The sequence below is a fragment of the Meles meles genome, chromosome 11 (assembly GCF_922984935.1).
Source record: "Meles meles chromosome 11, mMelMel3.1 paternal haplotype, whole genome shotgun sequence".
NCBI classification, from domain to species: domain Eukaryota; kingdom Metazoa; phylum Chordata; class Mammalia; order Carnivora; family Mustelidae; genus Meles; species Meles meles.
Genome location: NC_060076.1, coordinates 12,892,010 through 12,911,680, shown reverse-complemented (window position 1 = coordinate 12,911,680; position 19,671 = coordinate 12,892,010). Strand labels below are relative to the sequence as shown.

General features: G+C 49.7%; 1 protein-coding gene across 5 annotated transcripts in view; it reads right to left on the bottom strand.

The window, feature by feature from the left end:
- TTLL11 (tubulin tyrosine ligase like 11) overlaps nt 1-19,671 on the bottom strand; it is a 221,181-nt gene that overhangs the window by 12,710 nt on the left and 188,800 nt on the right. For all 5 annotated transcript variants that reach the window (XM_046023174.1, XM_046023178.1, XM_046023175.1 and 2 more), the window contains one exon: nt 16,173-16,279. In XM_046023174.1, the coding sequence (XP_045879130.1) occupies nt 16,173-16,279 (107 nt within the window). The remainder of the gene's footprint in view (nt 1-16,172; nt 16,280-19,671) is intronic.

The following is a 19,671-nucleotide window of genomic DNA, read 5'->3' as shown; positions in this document are numbered from 1 at the left end:
CTGCCCACAGGGATGTTGTGTACCCCCCATGGGTGGGCTTCCCTCCCCTTCCCCTCTACTGGAAACTTTCCTGAGAAAAGCCTGAGTACCTTCCGTTCTCCTTCCTAGCTCCTTCTGGGCATCAGTCAGGGGGGAAGCCTCCCTCCTTAAAATGTGTTCTCCATACTTCTCGGATGCCCCACTCTCTGGCTTTTCTTTGTAACCTTCTAGCAACTCCGGACTCAGGGGTCCAGTGTTCTGCTGGCTCTTCTCTGGTTCGTGGGGTATGGGGTCCTGCAGGGCTTTCTCTTCCTGTCATTCATTCCCCAGGCTTTAAATATCTGCCAGGAATCACTGTTCCAATCCCCAGCTCCAAGCCAGACCGCTTTTCTGCCACCAGGCTATCTCATTAGCATCTCAAAGAGCCTGTTAGAAATGGATCTCCCGGTCTTCCCTCTCCATCCTGCTTTGCCTTAAATTGTACTATTTCAATAAATACTATCTCCACCCACCTCACTGCTCAACCCAGGAGCCGGAGAGCCAATTCTGAAACTCCCCTCCCACAGCTCCCATCCCTGTCCACCATCGCCAACCACCCCCTCCAAGGTCAGGCTCCCCTGGACTCCCAGCGACGTCCTCACTGGTCTCCCCGTTTCCAGCACTGCCCCTTCCAACACAGCCTCCAGAATGGACTTTCAGAAACACGTTCTCTGCTGTCGTCTCCCCGAGAGCATTCAGAGCAACAGCTGCTTCCTTAACCTGCTAGAAGCCGCAGCAAGATCTGGCCCCGCCCTCTTCTGCAGCCGCCCCACCCCCTCGTGCCAGAGCCCCCTCTCGGCCTGTGTGCACCCCCCACCCTCTGCCAGCTTCTGTTCCCTAGAACCTGCTGCACGCTCTCCCACCTCGGAGCTCTTGTCATTCACCGTTCCCTCTGCTGGAACACTCTTTCCCTCAAGTCTTCACCCCCCTTAGAACTTCGACCTCAGCTGCGACGCTCTTAGGACAGATGTCCCTGAGCCACCTCCTTTACATAAATTAGGTCTCCTCCGCGAGTCTCCTTGAAACTTAGTTATTTTATCTCACAGAGCTCAGAACATGTAAAAACAGGCTTATTTCTGTGTTTCTATGTTTAATCTCGGCCTGCCTCCGCTACCAGGCTGTGGGGGGGGGCATGAGACCCGGGAGTCCTACAGGTCACCGCACACGCGGTCACTAACGTTAGTAGACTAACTGAATGCAATATAGACGCATAACGTGTGGGAAAAGTAGGTGTCGGGCGAATGCGAATTCTCTCCTCCTCTCCCACCGCTTGGGCACACAGGCCCGTGTTCAGTCAGGGTCTGTCTCTTCTGTGCTGCTAAGTGACCTTGGCTCATTCCCTTCACTTCTGGGAGCCTCAGTTTCTACCCACCCTGCCCAGCTCTTGTGGGGTTTCAGTGAAAGAATGCAGATGTAAGGGGCCGGGCCTGGGCCGGGCACATGAGGACACCTCAAAATCTGAGCTTCTTTGTTTCTTGTCCCTAGGTGATCGGAGAGGCCGAGCCTGGCAGGCGAACCATCTGCCATCCTGGAGGGCAGTCTCGGACTCTCCATCCATTGTATTTGTTTCCCAAGAATGGGCACTCTTGGGGGGAGGGTGGACAGGTCACGCTAACTCACCCGCTGAAGGCAGCCCTCTTCCCTGTGCCCCATGTTTGCCCTCCAGTTAACGGGCTGCACTTTTTGGAATTTAAGGAAGACCAGAATCTGGAGCCTTGGGAGTGGGGGTGCCCCCTCGCCAGGAGGATCCAGCCTGGTCCTCAAGGGGAGACCCCTCTGCGGAGCTCTGGGGAGCCAGCCTGTCGCTGACAGGCAGATCAGTGTCAAAAACAAGATTGCGAAGTGGGTTTCAGCTTGACTCACATTAAGAATGTCACTTCGGAGCGCAAATGAGAGAGAAGAGAAATGCTCTTTTATGCGGGAGTTTATTTTTATCACTTTGTCAGAGAGAAATTGCAGCCCCGAGGGCACCGGAGCTGCACGGAATTACCCAAAACATTAACATGTAAATTGCCTTCTTTAGAGAAGGTAATTTTATTAGCGCAAGAAACTTTTCTTTCACTGTGCTCAGGAGCAGTGCTGTCTGGGGGCCGGTTGGGGCCACCACAAATGGAGCATTGGGGGTTCCTGAACTGGTTTGGGGTTCTACTCCCTGCTCTACACCTACAGTGTCATAGCTGGTTACCATGGGTGCGCCCAGTGTAGACAGCAAGTGACTTGCTAGAGATCATACAGCGTGAGTGGCAGAAGAGGCAGAGCTGAGGTCACGTGTCCTGTGTCTAGGTAACTGGGTGAGTGACAGGGAGCCGTGAGGGTCGGGGAAGTGGCCACTCTGAGGATAAGGAGCAGGGACATTCCATCTGTCTATTCGTACCTTCATTTATTCACTTACGTACTCATCCTTTCAATAAGTTTTCACGGCACTAAGCCCTGGGCCCTAGAGGTGAATCAGGCATGGGCTTGGCATCCACTGGGGCCAGGTGGAGAGGGATACAGACGTCCGCAAACCCCATCAAGCAAGGGGCGGTCTTCTAGAGGGCTGTGGCGACAAGGGACAGAGCATAGGACTAAGCAGGGCTGGCTGCCGGGGAAGCAGGGAGAGGGGCCTGGATGGAGGCTCCGCAAAGGAGGGTCTCGGGTAGGCATTGTCTAGATGGACAAGGAAGGGAAGGCTATTACAGGCAGGGAGAAAAGCAGGAGTAGAGGCTCGAACTGAAGTCTGTTGGTCTGTCTCAGAGTAGCCCGTGCAGCTAGCTGCTGCATGGGGTATGTGGGAGGGAAGTGGAGCTCGGATGAGGGGCTGGGGTTGCAGGGGATGGCGGGGAAGCTGGCCCGCAGACCCTGTAGGGTGGGTTCAGAACAGAGCCATGTTCCCCTGAGACTTCCGGAGGGAGGGAGGGTGTTCCCAAGGCCCGAAGTGCCAGAATGACAGAAGGTTGCATGAGGCTGCGCTTACATAAGGCTTCCTCCTCCTTTCACAGACGTGATCAGTGGGGAAGTGTGGGCAGAGACACCCACCTGCTACCAAGAAGAAAGCACCTCAGTCATGTAAGGTCTCGTGGAACAGTTCAGGTGCACACCCTTTCCCACCCTGCTTTGGTTGGCAGCTGTCTCCTAGGAGCATTGGGGCAGGGTGGGGTGGGCGGGCACGGGGAACTGCTCCCCTGGCCCAGGAGCTGTCTTTAAGGGAAGCTGAAGAGAAAAGTGTCTATTTCAAGTTAGCAGAGAGCCATCGTGGAGACTCTGAGTGGGCACGCGTTATCTCAGGCTTTCTCAACCTTGATACTCTCCACATTTGGGGCTAAAAAATGCTTTGTTGTTGGGGGGAATCCGTCCCATGTACTGTAGAATGTTAGGAAGCATCCTTGGCCTCTGCCCACTAGAGGCCAATAGCAACTTCCCTCCTTCCCTAGTTGTGGTAACCAAAAACACCTCCAGACAGGACCAAATGCCCTCAGGGCCATGGGAGGAGGTACAAAGTCAACCCCCCATTGAGAACCACTGGTCTACCTAGACCTCAGTGTAGACTTAATGAAGGCTGACACACTTGACCACTAGAAGTCCCAGATCTCCCAGTGAGAAGCGGGGCGGCCCACGGGCATGCTGTCTGCCTTTTCCCCTCTCCCATGTGGCAAAGGATGGGGCAGAGTGCAGGTTTCATTGCATGTCATATATTGGCCATCTCAAAAATAAATGTGTAACTTAATTCCTAGAAAGATCTAGGAAAAAGAGCAAGGTAGTGAGCCAATGGATGGCAGGTGGCTCTCCCATTAACGTACCAGGGTCTCAGAGTCCCTAGGATTCAGGGTCTCACCTGTAAAGCAAAGGTGTTGGAAGAGGTGATCTCTCGGGCATTTCTAGTTTTAAACACTATGATTCTGTGGCAGTAAACACACATTGGAGGATGCTACCAGTGAATACTGAAGTTGGCCCCATGTGAGACATGGGGGACCTTGGGCTGGATAAGGCTCTATCTTGGCTCACTTGGTCATTTTCTTGGCTAGAGACATAGACTGGTCAGGTGGATCATGAGACTCTCATTTCATTCTCAGATTAAATGACCAAGTCCAGATTTCACCAAGAATTCATGGAAAATCTTAAAAAGGCCAATATATTAAATATTTCTGGAATGCTTGGGATTGGCAGTTCCTCAAAAACCATTAGAATTAGAAGACAAAGAATTTAGGCTCTGCCACTCATTAGCTGGGTGACCCTGGGCACATTACTTAACCTCTCTGAGCCTCAGGTCTCTTCTCTATAACTTGGAATAGAAAGAGTAAATCTCCAGATTGATGTGAAAAGTGTAAAATATATATAGAGGACTTCAAGCTTCAGCACTGACATAGAAAGAGCTTGGATGTCATCACTCCCATCCTCACAATAAAAAAAAAAAAAAAAAAAAAAAAAAGATGAGCAAACTGAAAACCAATGACTTTCCTTATGTCCGTCAGAGAATTGAGGTCACAGGGCAAAGTGCCACCCTGAAAATGGGACAGACATGTGAAAACAGAGAATCATAGCCAAGGTCAGCTTACCAGGATCAGTGGCTGCTGGAGACAGTAACTGGTAGGAATGCTTCATTGGTGATTGAGGAATTGTTAGAGGCTGAGTGTGGGACCCTGGCTTAGGGGTCCTCCACACTTCTGTGGGTTTTATCCCCAGAGCCCCACAGGGTTCTCAAAGTGGTGATTGGAGAAAAACTCCACATGCTTCAGGCACAGGATGTGTGTGGGGAAGTGATCTTTTTGAAACGCACTCTGAGTGTTCTCTATAAAACAATACTGCCCTCAAAGGAGACTAGTTTCCCAGAGGCTTATCTGACCTGAGGGAAAGGCATTTAGACAACTCCAGCCTTTTTGGCCTTCCTCTCTCACAGAAGGGTAGAAAAAAAAAAGGCCTAAGAAACATTTCTGGATGTCACAGTCCAGAGACTCAAGCCCACTAAGAAATTGAGATTTAATCACAAGATTAGCAAATGCTCTATCTCTCCAGTACCTTCCCACTGCATCAAAAGGGCTCCAATGTAAGAACACTGGATAACAATTGACAGCTCCAAGACCAAGACTCTGTTCAAGGAGGAGTTTTTTTAGGAAATCCCAAGGACCAGAGAGGGAGAAAATAAAACCAAGGAAACTAAAGCTTCTAGCACCTATAGTTACAGCAAACATTAAATAGAGTCCAGCTTCTAGTTGGGTTAATATAAAGCCTCACACTGAGAGCTGCATTACCTCTGTTCCTACTACCTAATCTATCATGTCTGGCTTTAAACAAAAAATTGTGAGACCTGCCAAAAGTCAAGGAAAAAAAAATGTGTCTGTAGAGGCAAAGCAAGCACCACAAGTAGACCCAGCTATGACACAATATTGGGATCATGCAATGGGGAATTAAAAATAATGATGATTTACATGTTAAGGGCTCTAATGGAGGAAGTAGACAGTGTTCTAGAACAGATGGGTAACATAAGGAGAGAGAGGGAAACTCTAAGAAAGAATTAAAAAAAAAAATGCTGGAAATAAAAAAAAACACCAAAACAGAAATGAAGAATGCCCCTGGTGGACTCATCTGTAGACCAGACAGAGCCAAGGAAAGAATCAGTGAGCCTGAAGACATGTCAGTTGAAATGTCACAAACCAAAATGCAAAAAGAAAGAATGAAGAAAAGGAGAATGTCCGGGAACAGTGTCTTTGATGACAGAGAAGAAATGGATATGTTTCTTGAAACATACAATTTCCCAGGACTAAATCATGATGAAACAGAATTTCTGAGCAGACCGAGTACTAGTAAGGAGATTGAATCAGTCATCAAAATCCTCCCAACAAACAAAACTCAAGGGCCACATGGCTTCACTGGTGAATTCTACCAAATATGTAAAGAATTCGTACCAATAACTGCTTTAAATGTGAATGGTTTAAATAGGTCAATTAAAAGACAGAGATTGTTAGAGTACATAAAAAACAAAATCCAATTCTGTGTTGTTTATAAGAAACCCTCTTTGAACATAAAGACATATATAAAAAGTGAAGGGAAAGAGAAAGATAAGTCACTAACCAAAGGAAGTGGGAGTAGGTAAATTAATTTCAGATGAAGCAGGCTGCAGAACAGAGAAAATTATCAGGGATAAAGGTGGGCATTACATGATGATAAAGGGGTCAATTCTCCAAGAAGTCATAATGATCCTTAGAATGTATGTAGCTAAAAACAGAGTGTCAAAATATGTGAGGTAAAACAGATAGAATTGCAAGGGAAAATAGACAAATCTACTATTAAGTTGGAGATTTTAACACCCCCTCTCAGTAATTGACAGATTCAGCAGGCAGAAAATTGGTAAAGATATAGTTGGATTGAACAGCACCATCAATCAACTGGATCTAACTGACATGTAAAAAATACTTCATCTTACAAGAGTAGAATACACATTCTTTTCAGTTCACATGGAGCATTCACAAAAATAGACTACATTCTGGGCCATTAAACACCTTGACAAATATAAAAGAACAGAAATCATGCAAAGTATGCTCTCAGACCATAGTGGTATTATACCGAAGATTAGTAACAGAAAGATAGCTGGAAAGTCCCCAAATATTTGAAGATAAAATAGTACATGTCCAAACAACATATGGGTCCAAAAGGAAGTATCAAGAGAAATTTTAAAATATTTTAACTCAATGAAAATGAAAATAGAACTTACTGAATTCTGTAGGGTGCAGTGAAAGCTGTGTTTAGAGGGAAATTTATAGCATTGAATGCACACATTAGAGAAGAGAAAAGATCTAGAATCAATCATCTAAGCTTCCACCTTGGGAAACTAGAAAAAGAAGAGCTAATGAAACCCAAAGTAAGCAGATGAGAAGGAATAATAAAAATAAGAGCACAAATCAATGAAATTAAAACAGGAAATGAATAGAAAAAGTCAATGAAAGCAAAATTTAGTCTGTGAAGAGGTCAATGAAATTGACAAACCTTAGTCAGGCTAGAGGAAAAAAGGAGCAGATTACTAGACTACTAATTGGTAATTAATAATTACTAATATCAGAAATGAAAGAAGGGTAATCACTACTGATCCGATGGACATTAAAAAGGATAATAAAGGAGGGGCGCCCAGGTGGATCAGCCAGCTAAGCATCCAACTCTTGATTTCAGCTCAGGTCATGATCTTAGGTTTATGAGACTAAACCCCGTGTTGGGCTCTGTGTGTGCTGTACTGGGTGTGGAGCCTGCTTAAAATTCTCTCTAAAAAAAAAAAAAAAAGAAATATTATTAATAACTCTGCCTACAACTTTGGTAACTTAGATGAAGTGGACTAATTCCTCGAGAGACACAATTTACCATAACTCACATAAAGAGAAACAGATAATCTGAATAGGATTATGTCTATTAAATAAATTGAATCAATAATTAACAACCTTTCAAAAAAGAAAGCAGTAGGCCCTGATGGTTTCACTGGTGAATTCTACCAAACATTTAAGAAAGAAATTATACTAATTCTCTATAATTTCTTCTGGGATATAAAAGCAGAGGGAAAACTGAAATACAGGCAAAAGATCTGAACGGACATCGCACCAAAGAAGGTTATACAGAAAGCAAATAAGTAAATGGAAAGATACTCAATATCTTATGTCTTTGGGAAAAGCAACTGAAAACAATGAAATACCACTACCCTCCCAATTCTGTTTTATGAAACCAGTATTACCCTAATAATAGATAATGGCATAATTAGAAAGGAAAACTATAGAATATTAGGTCTCATGAACATGAATACAAAAATCCTCAATAAAATTTTAGCAAATGAAACTTAATAATGTATAAAAAGAATTACATACCATTGCCAATGGGATTTATTCCAAGTGTGCAAGACTGTTTCAATGCTCAATAATCAATGAATGTATTCTATTACATCAGTAAACCAAAGAAGAAAAAATCATATGATCATACTGAGGTGGATGTCATCAGCCTCCTTTAAAGGAAACTGAGGCTCGCAGAGCTGAAGTGTCCCCTCAAAGAGCTGCCCGCTGGGGGGTGTCGTCATGGGACCACAGGCCATGTGACTTGGTGGCTCCCGCTTCCCTGCAAGGTCCACAGTGGTAAGCAACAGGCACAAGCAAAGAGGGGCGGGGCGCTGCATAAAATATTCTGCTTTTCCCTTTTTGTGTCTTTTGAGGGTCTGGCAGTGCAGACCAGCTCAGCGGACAGAGAGCCTGTTCCCTTCACCGCAGAGGTGATGGTGGAGAGGATGACGAAAGGGTGCCCAGGACACAGGGGCTCCTGGCAGCCCCTGTGGAGGGGAGAAGTGATTCCAGAACATGCAGCCCACGAGGCAGCAGGCCCTCAAGGCTCTGTGCGAGGGAGAGGGCGCGCGGGGTTCTCTGCCGGCTCACTTGCCTTTATTAAGGATGATTCTGATGCTGACTATTTTGTAAGCGTGTAGGGCACGCATCCAGACCATCTGACTTCAAGAAAATCCAAGGCTGAAGAATGTCGCTTGAGCCAGACACGTTGCAAGAGGCGCGGCATGGAGCCCGCCGAATGATCCACCGCCTCCCCGATCTCAGAGGGAGGGGCCGTCCATGTATATGTATAAGCCAGGCTTTGTTAAACACCAAGTAAAAATACTTTTAAATATTTCAGTACATCGTTAACCAAATACATTTTACTTGGGGCTCATTCCAGCTGATGAAAATATAGGAGGCACCTGATTTACATAAGTCGACTGAGGAAATTTGGTGAGAGACAGTCATAAGACTCAGACACCCACGGGCGCCGCTGATCGTCAGGGTCTGATCTGAGCTCCTCTGACACGTTTGCAGAACTCCTACTATGTGCCGGGCATAGCGCTTGGCTTCACGGAGGTTAAGTCTAGCTTAAAGGGCAGAGGCCATACTCATTCCACGGCATTTAGGCGGCTGCGATCGGTGCTGTTAAGGAGCAGTAAGCTGACGGGGAGGGGGCCCAGCCCCAGGGTCTCCTTGAGGAGATGGCCGGGCGGTAGTGGTGCAAGGGGAGGGGTTTCCAGCAGAGGTAAGGGGCCTTGTGGAGGCCTCTCCAAGGTGGGGGCTACCCTGGCTGGAGTGAGTGAGTGGGGGGCTAGTGAGAGGAATGGTGGCTGCAGGGGGGCGGGCCCAGTCTGCAAGGCCCTCCCTCATGCAGACGCTCTACCCCAGCACTGGGGTCTTAGACCAGCGCCCGCAGGTAGCTGCTGGTGGGCTTCTCATGGAGACGTGAGGCAGAGGGAGGGCGGGGGCCACCGCAGCGAGCACCCCCAGTGTGAGAGCGGGCACGTGAAGGAATGGCCAGAGCCAGCCTTCGGAGACCACAGCAGGTGTGCAGGGAGACTGGCTAACAGCCTCTAGCCCTCCCCAGTCTCACAGCACCCACTGCGCGCCCCCTCTTCCCGGCTACACCACCCCGCAGTGTGGTGTGGGACTCAGGGGCGAGGAAATGAGAGGCAATGGCAGTGAGGCACCAGGCTGTTTACAGTCACACACCGGGCAGGAAGGCACTTCCTCCTGTCCGGTCCCAGCACCTACAGAGACCTGGGCATGAGCAGGTGCGGGCAGCATTTCCAGAGAGAGGAGCGCAGCAAGAGCCATGCATGTGACTGTGGCAGGGGCAGCCCCTTCCTGAGTCGTGCCACGGCCACCCCTGCTCTGAGCGCTTCGTGTGCTCTGTCTCACTTCGTCCAGGTACTGTTTTTAGGAGATGGGCACCATTACTATCTCCATTTTGCAGAGGAAGAACGTGAGGCTCCAAGGGAGTTATGTAACCCGCTAGCAAGTTGCAGAGCTCAGATTCGGATTCGAGGCCGGGTCTGTGGGATCCCGGAGCCTGTGGCTTCGGTTATAGTGCTGCTCAAACTCAGGCAGCCCCAGGAAGGGGGGCCGTGGAGCTCAGGCATTCTTCAGGCAGCAGAAGAAATGCAAGATGTATCAGACAATAAACGATGCCACTCCTAGATTTCCCTCTGCAAGCAAGGGGTGTGTGTGTGCACGCGTGCTTGAATGGGTAGAGAAGCGGGGAGGGGTGTGGGTGCGAAAGACCCTTCAATCTATGTTTTCTTGCTTTGCAATCATGTTCCATCGATTACTGGGACAGACTCCAGATGTCGGTTGTGTGTTAGACGGACAAGATGTCCTGGTGCTGGGCTCAAATGTTCCCTCTGCCAGCGAAACGTTGGCCTCTCATAGATGACGCAGTAATACTACCTTTTATTGCCTAATCTTGATGCTGTCCTCGTCTCTAGCACAGAGAAGTGAAATTCCACTCTGGGAAGAGTTGAGAGCAAAGTCTCAATGATAAGGAGGTGCTTGTGAGTGCAATTTACATGAAATGACGGCATCTTCACTGACAAATTTGTTCCTTCATTTGATTCTGGGCAACGACAGGGCTACCAGACCTCAGTTTGGCTGAGAAGACCTGCATTTTAGATTTCTGTTCTGTTAGAAATTCTAGAATTGCAAATTGAAATCTTTATTTATTTATTTTAATGCTGATTACGCTGGCCCCCGGAGCAGTGTGAGATTGCATATCGCTAAATTCCATGACGCTCCTAAGTAGTGGTTGATATTCTAACAGAGAAGCAGCGAGACTATCTAGGGACTGACAAGCGCAGGATCCAGACGAGGGTCCTGTGGGTGGAAAGAGGCGGGGAATGGGCTGGTGCTGGGGGAGAGCCACCTGCTGGGCGTGGGTTATTGTCAAGTCCTAGCTTTCCTTTTAGGTGGCGAGTCGTGGATGCTTATTACATTATTTAAAAATTGCTAATTTAAAAAGCTGACTAAATAAAAGCAGGTTATGCATGGACGGGGCTGGAAAGCTCTCAATGAACCAAGGATTATGATTAATCCAGTTCTGTGCCCTTGAGCTCTGGGGGGAAAAAAAAAGATAGAAAACAAGGCTGCTTAAAAGAATGGTCCGATCAACACCCAAAGAACAAACAATCCAATCAAGAAATGGGCAGAGGACATGAACAGACATTTCTGCAAAGAAGACATCCAGATGGCCAACAGACACATGAAAAAGTGCTCCACGTCACTCGGCATCAGGGAAATACAAATCAAAACCACAATGAGATATCACCTCACACCAGTCAGAATGGCTAAAATTAACAAGTCAGGAAATGACAGATGCTGGAGAGGATGTGGAGAAAGGGGAACCCTCCTCCACTGTTGGTGGGAATGCAAGCTGGTCCAACCACTCTGGAAAACAGCATGGAGGTTCCTCAAAATGTTGAAAATAGAACTACCCTATGACCCAGCAATTGCACTACTGGGTATTTACCCTAAAGATACAAACATAGTGATCCGAAGGGGCACGTGTACCCGAATGTTTATAGCAGCAATGTCTACAATAGCCAGACTATGGAAAGAACCTAGATGTCCATCAACAGATGAATGGATCAAGAAGATGTGGTATATATACACAATGGAATACTATGCAGCCATCAAAAGAAATGAAATCTTGCCATTTGTGACGACGTGGATGGAACTAGAGCGTATCATGCTTAGTGAAATAAGTCAATCGGAGAAAGACAACTATCATATGATCTCCCTGATATGAGGACATGGAGAAGCAACATGGGGGGGTAGGGGGATAGGAGAAGAATAAATGAAACAAGATGGGATTGGGAGGGAGACAAACCATAAATGACTCTTAATCTCACAAAACAAACTGGGGGTTGCTGGGGGGAGGTGGGATTGGGAGAGGGGGAGCGGGCTATGGACATTGGGGAGGGGAGGCGAACCATAAGAGACTATGGACTCTGAAAAACAACCTGAGGGTTTTGAAGGGTCAGGGGTGGGAGGTTGGGGGAACAGGTGGTGGGTGATGGGGAGGGCACGTTTTGCATGGAGCACTGGGTGTTGTGCAAAAAGAATGAATACTGTTACACTGAAAAAAAAAAAAAGAAAAAAAAAAAAAAAAAGAATGGTCCGAGACTTAGAGTTTATGATGTGAATTCTTTTTTTTTTAATATACTAGTTTTGATTTTTTTTTCCTCACTAATCTTTCTAAACACTATTTTTCTTCTTCCCCTTCAATAGTAGGGTCTCCCCATGCAGGTTTCATTAAGGTTTCAGACATCAGGAATTGGGTTAACCCCTTCAGTGGCTGCTGAAGCCTCACAAGGGAGGAAGGGAGGTCTGGGCTGGCTTCCAGAAAGGGGACCTTGCCCGAGCAGTTAGACACAGCTGGTGCTGGGTGTAGGGTGATGCTCTCAGCCAAATGGGCTGGTGTTTTCTGCAGTACATTAAGGAGCGGGAAGGGAGACTCTGTCGGTGAGACCACCTCCACCATAAGCCGTGGCCCTCACACTCGGAACACCCTATTTTGGGGATGCAGGACATATTTTGTCACTATTCATCTGCTCATCAAACATTCACTGGGCACTGAGCAAGATGCTTGCTCTGGCCCTGTGCCAACCTTCAGGGGTACCGAACTCACAAAGAGTGACTTTTCTGGGATGCACAGCATGCTAAGGGCTTTGTATATGTTCCTTTTCTTACCCTCACAGCGCCCCTCCTTTGTTGCTTCCCCTACTGGGGTTCTGGCCATACCCTATGACAACTGTCAACTGTGTGTCCTTTTCACTTGTGTGGCTAGAGACACTGGGCATAATGAAAAGGCAAACGCTCTGAATGCAGACTGCTTTCGGTTCAAATCCCAGGGTCCCCACTGATGTACTTGACACACCTCTTGAAATTCACCTCTTGAAGCCTCGGGCTTCTTGTCTGTCAAATGGGAGAAAAACTCTTGTCTCACAGGGCTGTGTGAGAAGTAAATGGGAGAATTCATAACAAGCCTTTTGTATTTCTGTCACATAGTAAATGTGCAGTAAATGGTCTCTATTACTTTTTTTCTCAAGGGTAGGATCTGTAAATAATTTATATTCCCATCAGCCCAATACCTGCTAACATGTTCATTACCTGTTTATTGAATGAGTGAATGTGTGCCCTCTGAGAATGACAGCCCAGTTCTATCTCTCTTCTGACTACTCTCTTGTCAGCCCCACGGCAGCTCTGGGACAGGTAAAGCTGCCCCCATCTGACTGGGCTTCCACACCTCTGGCCAGGACTTAGCTGGAACTGAGGGCACGAGAATCCTTTGGCTCGGCACCATGGAGGGAAGGAAGGAGGACTCTCTGGTTCTTTCTGCTGACACTCACCCAAAGGAAAAACCACCACTCAACCACAAATGTCCTTTTGTGCTATTCGGGAGCTTCCCGGACGCTCCCAAGAATGTGGCTGACTTCAGAAGCACCTTATCCTTGAGAATCGGGGTGTCAGACAAGCCTTCTCAGGATGCAAGAACGGGGCCCCAGCTTTGCCAGCTGCCAGACAGCGGTAGTCCCTGAGACCCTGGACACAGACAGGCTTCTCCTCTCTGGCTGTAATGCCCAGCCCCCACTATCTGTACCCCACATCCCTGAGTCTGTGATTTCATTTCAGGAGCCATGGGAACAGGAGTTAAACTCTGAGGATGACTTCAGGGGAGACAGGCACTCACACCAGGCAACAAATCTCCCACTCCAGTTCCACCTTCCCAGAGGCCCTGCGCTCTATGAGTTGACCTTTCACCTCCCTGCTTTACCAGCTCCCTCCCTGGTCACTCAAGTGAACACCACTGCTGGTGGGGGGGGGCATGGTGCTAGATGGGGGACAGCATCCTGGGCCAGGAGGCAGGAGGCTTGGCATCACATGGGGGCCTCTGCTACTCACTGACTGTGAGATTTTAGACAAGTCACTTGCTCTTGGAACCTCAGGATGCTCATCTGTGAAATGGGTACAGTCACCCACCAGGAAGATCTGGGGTGAGAACCGGCCAGGAGATGGGAGGAGATCTTGAAATCCCAGTCGCTGCTAAGGACTGATGACCGGGGCATGGCCACAGACCTGGGAGATCCCAGCCCCGGATTCGCCTGTCAGTAGGTGCTAAAAATCGGTATTATTCTCATCGCTTTCGCTTGGTCAGCCCGACGCAGAGCCCGACGCAGAGATCCTGGCAGACCCCAGAAAACCTCACCCCAGCCTGTGCTGTGGACAGCCCCTGTGGATTCCGCTTACAGAGAGCAATTTAAGAGGCAAACAAAACATGAAAAGCTATTCAGAATTAACAATGGGCCAGATGGTAATGCTAGTTTGCAGCAATAAAACATGATAAATAGCTTCCTGCTGCTACCCCTGATCAATTTCAATATTTAATAATTCTGCCGCCACCCCCACCCCCTCTCCCAGCCCCCTCCACAGGATCCTGCGAGGACTCCCTGCATTCAACTCACAGAGCAAACACTTCTTCGCTTTCTGAAGGCGTCAGCAAAAAGCACGCTGCTCAACTGTCATGTGAGCGCCTTCCGTCCTCGAGATGATAATTAATCTGCCCGATTCGGAAGACGCGCCATCTCCAGCCGCTCCTGGTTGCCAGGAAGGGCTGCGAGGGCGCTCCGCCCACAGACGCGCGGTGGAACTCACCTTGTTGACTTGGTGCCTACTGGTATTCCCCGAGTTTTGCTTTTGCATTCCCGGAAGGAGAGCCGTAGGGAGCTGGGTGGTCATCCTAGCCCAGGACCACCTTGCAGGATCAAGCAGCCTGCAAGGGGCGCGGTGGCAGCTTGGTGTGACAGCCACGCCCGCCACCTAAGGCCGAACCTCAGCCTCCTCTCTGCGAGGAGGTGATTCTACCTCCTTCCAGAATTCCAGCCAGGGCTGTGCCCACGAAGCACCCAGCCGAGAGCTCACGCATAGGACTCGCCCAACCACGGGCAGCCGGTGGCATCATTATTTAAAAGGTGATGATCTCTGCGGTCAAAAGCTGTAGCCCATTCATAGGGGGTCGGGATGTGACAGGGAGCTCACACAGACCCGCACCCGGGATTCTCCCCAAGCCCCGCCCACTGATAAGATGAACCCCTTTGTATTGCCAGCAAGGGGTCCACATTCCTACCCAAGGAAACTGAGACCGCAGGGCACCCCTGCCGAGCAGGTACGGTTGGCCCCATTTACCGAAGAGGAAGGGGAGACAGGAGGCAGAATGGCTTTCTAAGCTCACATGGGTAGAAAATGGCATAATTAGTGGTAATCTGGGTCTCCCAAGCTCTGATTTCTTGACCTCTCCACCAGATCACAGGAGAAAGCTGCTCCCCAAGGCACTCCCTCCTGCCTGGCGTCCCTTTGGCCAGGAGGCACCCCAGGGGAGGGAAGCCTGGGTGCCCGGTCGCCTGAGCTACAGTTTACCGTCTGTGAAATTCAAACGCTGGTTCCTAGTGCACTAGCTCACGGGGACGTTTAATGAGGACCATGCATGGAAGCACGGTGTAATTTTATGATGAGCTCTACAAATGTCAGGTACGGTTATTAGGCCTTTTTGGAAAAACACTGTGTGAGGAAGAAGATCAGAAATGCATTCACCCCAAGGTGGATCCTTCTAACGGAGCGCTTCACCCTCCCTGCACCCACCCCGCCATAATTTAGGGGATCAAGAGCAAACTCTTCTATGTGGATTCAAGGCCTGGATGGCTCTTGCAAGCCCATCACTGACCCTTCTCCTTCCCCTTCCCGCTCCAGCCCCTCCAAGTTTCTTGGGGTTATCTGAGCCTTCCACCTGTGTCCGTGTCTCGGCCAGACCACGCCTGCCGGAGGGGTCCGTGCTGCCCTGTTTACTGGCTTATCCCACTCACCCTTCTCCAAGAAGTCTTCCTCAGGCTTCCCTCCACAGGAGCTCCTCCACCGGGCTCCCCTCCCTGCGCCCCCCTCCACGCCAGCACACAGCACAGCATGCCAGCGCTGGGCTCCCCTCTGCCTCCCTGGTCTACAGTGAGTGAGAGCCAAGTGCTACTCGCTCCCGTCTATCCAGGGCCTGGCCCAGCACACGCCAGTACATGTGTGCCCAGAGATGAGCACATGAACGATTAAGCGAGTATAATCAAAGCCTTAAGCAGAAACAAGGAATTCTAATGGTGGCATTCGAATTTGGGTGGGCACAGCCTTGGTAGTGGAATTCAGGCTCCTGAATTCAAGTTCAGCTCAATCCCTCTAGCGATGTCTAGAGCTGACAGGGTAACCCTCCTCTTTCCCCAACTTGACCCTGAACAAGAAAAAACCCAAAGGGTCCCGCCCACCCTCTGGAGTCCCACTAGACAGGGCAGAGGCCAGTCCTCAGGTGCCTACCCGAGTCCCGCTGGTCCAGCGTCATGGAGTTCCACCTCCTTGTGATGTCAATGTAGAGGATGTCCACGGCCGCCATGGACAAGCTGCTGCTGCTGAGTTTGCAGTTCCTGCCAAAGACGGGGGGTGGGGGGGACATATTACTGCTAGAAAGGGTGCAGCCTCTTCCGTTTGCCTCCATGCCTTCCCTGGGCTGGGGGCCTTGCCTGGAGGGCCCCCCCCTTCCCACAGCTGGAATTAGCGATGGGCATATGGCTGGGGCGGTGGGAAGGAAGGCCGAAAATGTAATCGAAAGTTAGATCGTGTGGGTTTCTGTCATTTGGTCCATTCTAAAGGGTTGGAAACAGCAAGGACTTGAGGATGGCACGTCTTGAGTTGAATCTGGCTCTGTCACTTGGAAGCTGATGGCCCTGGAGAATCCATCTCCCGTTCCTGAGCCTCAGGTTCCATCCTTACAAAACAGTCGCTGTATTTGGCCTCTTCTAATACCTCCCGGTGGAGGTCTCTACCTGCTCCGAGGGGGAATGAGAGTCCCATGTTTCAGAAATTGTCCCTATGCCTGTCTTTACCTCCGCATCCGTCTCTAGGAGGAGAAAGAAAAGCCGGACCTGGGTGCTCTGCTCTCTTACCAGTGTCTGTCGGGTGATGATGGCCTGCTGGGGGACCCACAGAAAACAGCCATGTCACGAGTTCAGGCAGAAGACATCGCTGCCGTCCAGAAGTGATTCCCCGCTGGAATGCTCACCAGATGAGTCCCTGGGCCCAAACCTACAGGCAGGGGCTTGAGGTTCCTGCACTGCTCCTATCTAAATCTGTCCCCTGAGATGTCACATGGGCCCCAAACAGCCATGGCGAGCCCAAGACTCCCAGCACAGACGAGCGCAGCTAGCCCACGCCCTTTGCACGGGCTGAGGCGCCCCTCCACGCTCATTCCTGACTTTGGGGAGTCATCTGACTTTGGGGAGTCATCTGGAAATGGCAGGGGCAGGGACGGGCTGGCCTCAGGGTTCAGAAGTTCCCCTAGTTTATTTCCTCCCGTGCAGAGAGGCTCAGATAACCAGGTTTTCAGTCCCACATCAGCTCCCTGTCTGAGCACAGAGGCGTGTTTGCAATCCTCCTCCTCCCCTCTTGGTTTTGTTTTGTTTTGTTTTTTGTGGTTTATATTTTTCGGGTTTGGAGATGTGGGGAGGCAGTCTGGCACACTGAAAAGAGCGTGATTTGGGCATCAGACAGACCAGGATTGAAATGCTGGCTCTGGCTTTTTCTAGCTGTGTGACTGTGAGCATTTACTTAAACCTTCAATGCCTCTATTTGCTGATACCTAAAAAGAAGAGAAGACTACCCGCCCGTGTGGGGGTTGGAGATGAGGCAGCACACGCCAAGAACCCAGCATGTGCCTAGTAACCGGGAGCCCACAGTTGTTGCTTCTCCTCCCTCTCTCTCCCCCCTTTCCCAATTCCTCTTCCAGGGCTCAAACGTGGGCCCTTCAGAGGCTGCTTGGGGCTGCCCTTTCAGCAAGTGGCCCTGTCCGTTCTGGAGATTTGGTGCTCGCCGGTCAGACTGACTGGGTATGCGAGCCCAGGCTCTCTGTTCAGACTAAAGGGAGCCCTTGCCTTGTCCAGACGCACCACCTTTCTGAACAGGGTCGTGCTGGGAAGCGAGTCCCAACACAGGCTGGGTTTGCCCTGGGGATCCCGAAGCTAGACCTCTGGGCCAGCTCTCTGGCTGAACTACAGTCAGTGATGCTTTTAACTCTCCGAACATGTCCTCATCCACTGCCCCAGCTAATGATAAAGTGGTTCTTTGATTTCCCATTTGTCATCAGCCCTTGTGTGAATAGCTCCCTCAGGAACCCCACAGGAGAGGGGCTGATTGGCAAGCAGGATTTGGGCACCCCGAAGCCCCTCTCCAAACCCATGAACACCCCCGGCGTGGTGGCTGGACGTGTGCCGGCAGGGTGCCCAGATGACTGGTGTTCCCTGTAGGCCAGCACACCTGCTCGCTCCCTCCCTCCCTCCCTCTTCCTTCCTTTCTTTCCCACCAGTATTTCTCAGGCCATCAATTCACCTCCCGCTCCCTCCTGGGCTCCTGCTCCGTATTTCAATCACAAGTCACTGGTGGCAGACTTCAAACACATCAGCGCACAGTTACTGAGCCCTGGTAACAACATGTCAATGGACGCAGAGCTTTTCACGTCGCCTGTCACCAAGATGGCTATCTCTATCGGGTTCCGCTGGAGACGATGCTCCAGCTTCTCCCGGGGTGTGCCGACAACCCACACTGCTCATTTTTCAAAGCTTCATTAGGAAGAGCCACCGCGTTCCCCTAATTATCATATCGGTATCCTCCGGACTACCTGCTCCCCCATGGGACAGGAGCTCTGCCCGGCTTGCTCTGTGGGTTAATGGAGTATAAAAAGGGAAACCAAACTGACCACTGGTATATAGTTATTTTTTTCTGACAGGTAGAAAATAGAAGTGTCAAACCTTTAGCAGGAGCCATAATTTACCAAAGAGAATTCTCCATTTCTCCCTGTTCCAAGGTAACTCATCCTCCCTACTGATGCCCACAAACACGTTTGGTTGCTACATCTGGTGCCTGGACAGGGGAAGGGGGGAAACCCATGCTGGCTGCAGGAGACAGGAGATACTTTAAAAGAATTTTGCTTCCGTAGGCATTTCTTGGGTACCCATCCGTAAGCCAGGTCCTCTCCTGCCCATTGGCTCCCTGGATCTTCATCACCACTCTGTGATGGAAGTATTCTTAGTCCCATTTCAATGACGGGTAAGATGAGACAGAAGAGCAGGGACGTGACTTGCCCAAGATCACAGAGCTGGGATTCACATCCAGTCCTACCCTGGAGGAGAGAGTCGTGGATTAAGGAGCTTCAGGGAGAAGTCGTGAGATGACCCAGCCCAGGGCCGTAGGAAGAACCCAGGATTCAAGGCAAAGTCTCAGGGGTCCCAGGAAAGTGGGAGCCTCTAGAGAGGCCCTGTGGGGGAAACTTTGGGATATAAGGCTGGGGAAGACAACCCGGGTCACTTGGGGACAGAGTCTCCTCGGTTTGTCCCCATGGTCACCAAATATTCTCAGTTGACCCAAACAAGGAGTGCCTCCTTATAACAACATGTTTAGAATGAATTTGGCATCTATCCGTTGATTGCTACAAATTGAATGTTGAGCCCATTATGTGTAGGTGGGATTCTGAGCCCAGTGAGTAGTGCAGAGCTGAACCTGTCTTGGATGCCACTCTCGGAGGGCGGAAGAGACCTCAGAGTCTGGGGTAAAAAATGTGAAGCCTTGGTAGCTCTTAATCATTTGAACCATTCCCTCTTATGCCCTGGGATGAAATTCCTGAAATGACTAAGGAATGGAGGGATAAATTCTGTGGAGAGTAGTCCAAGCAATATGGTAACCGGAGAAGCCAGGACAATTCTTGACAAAGGATAGTCTGGAGAGGTGCATGGGACAAAAAGAGCTCGGAGACAAATGCACAGGAGTT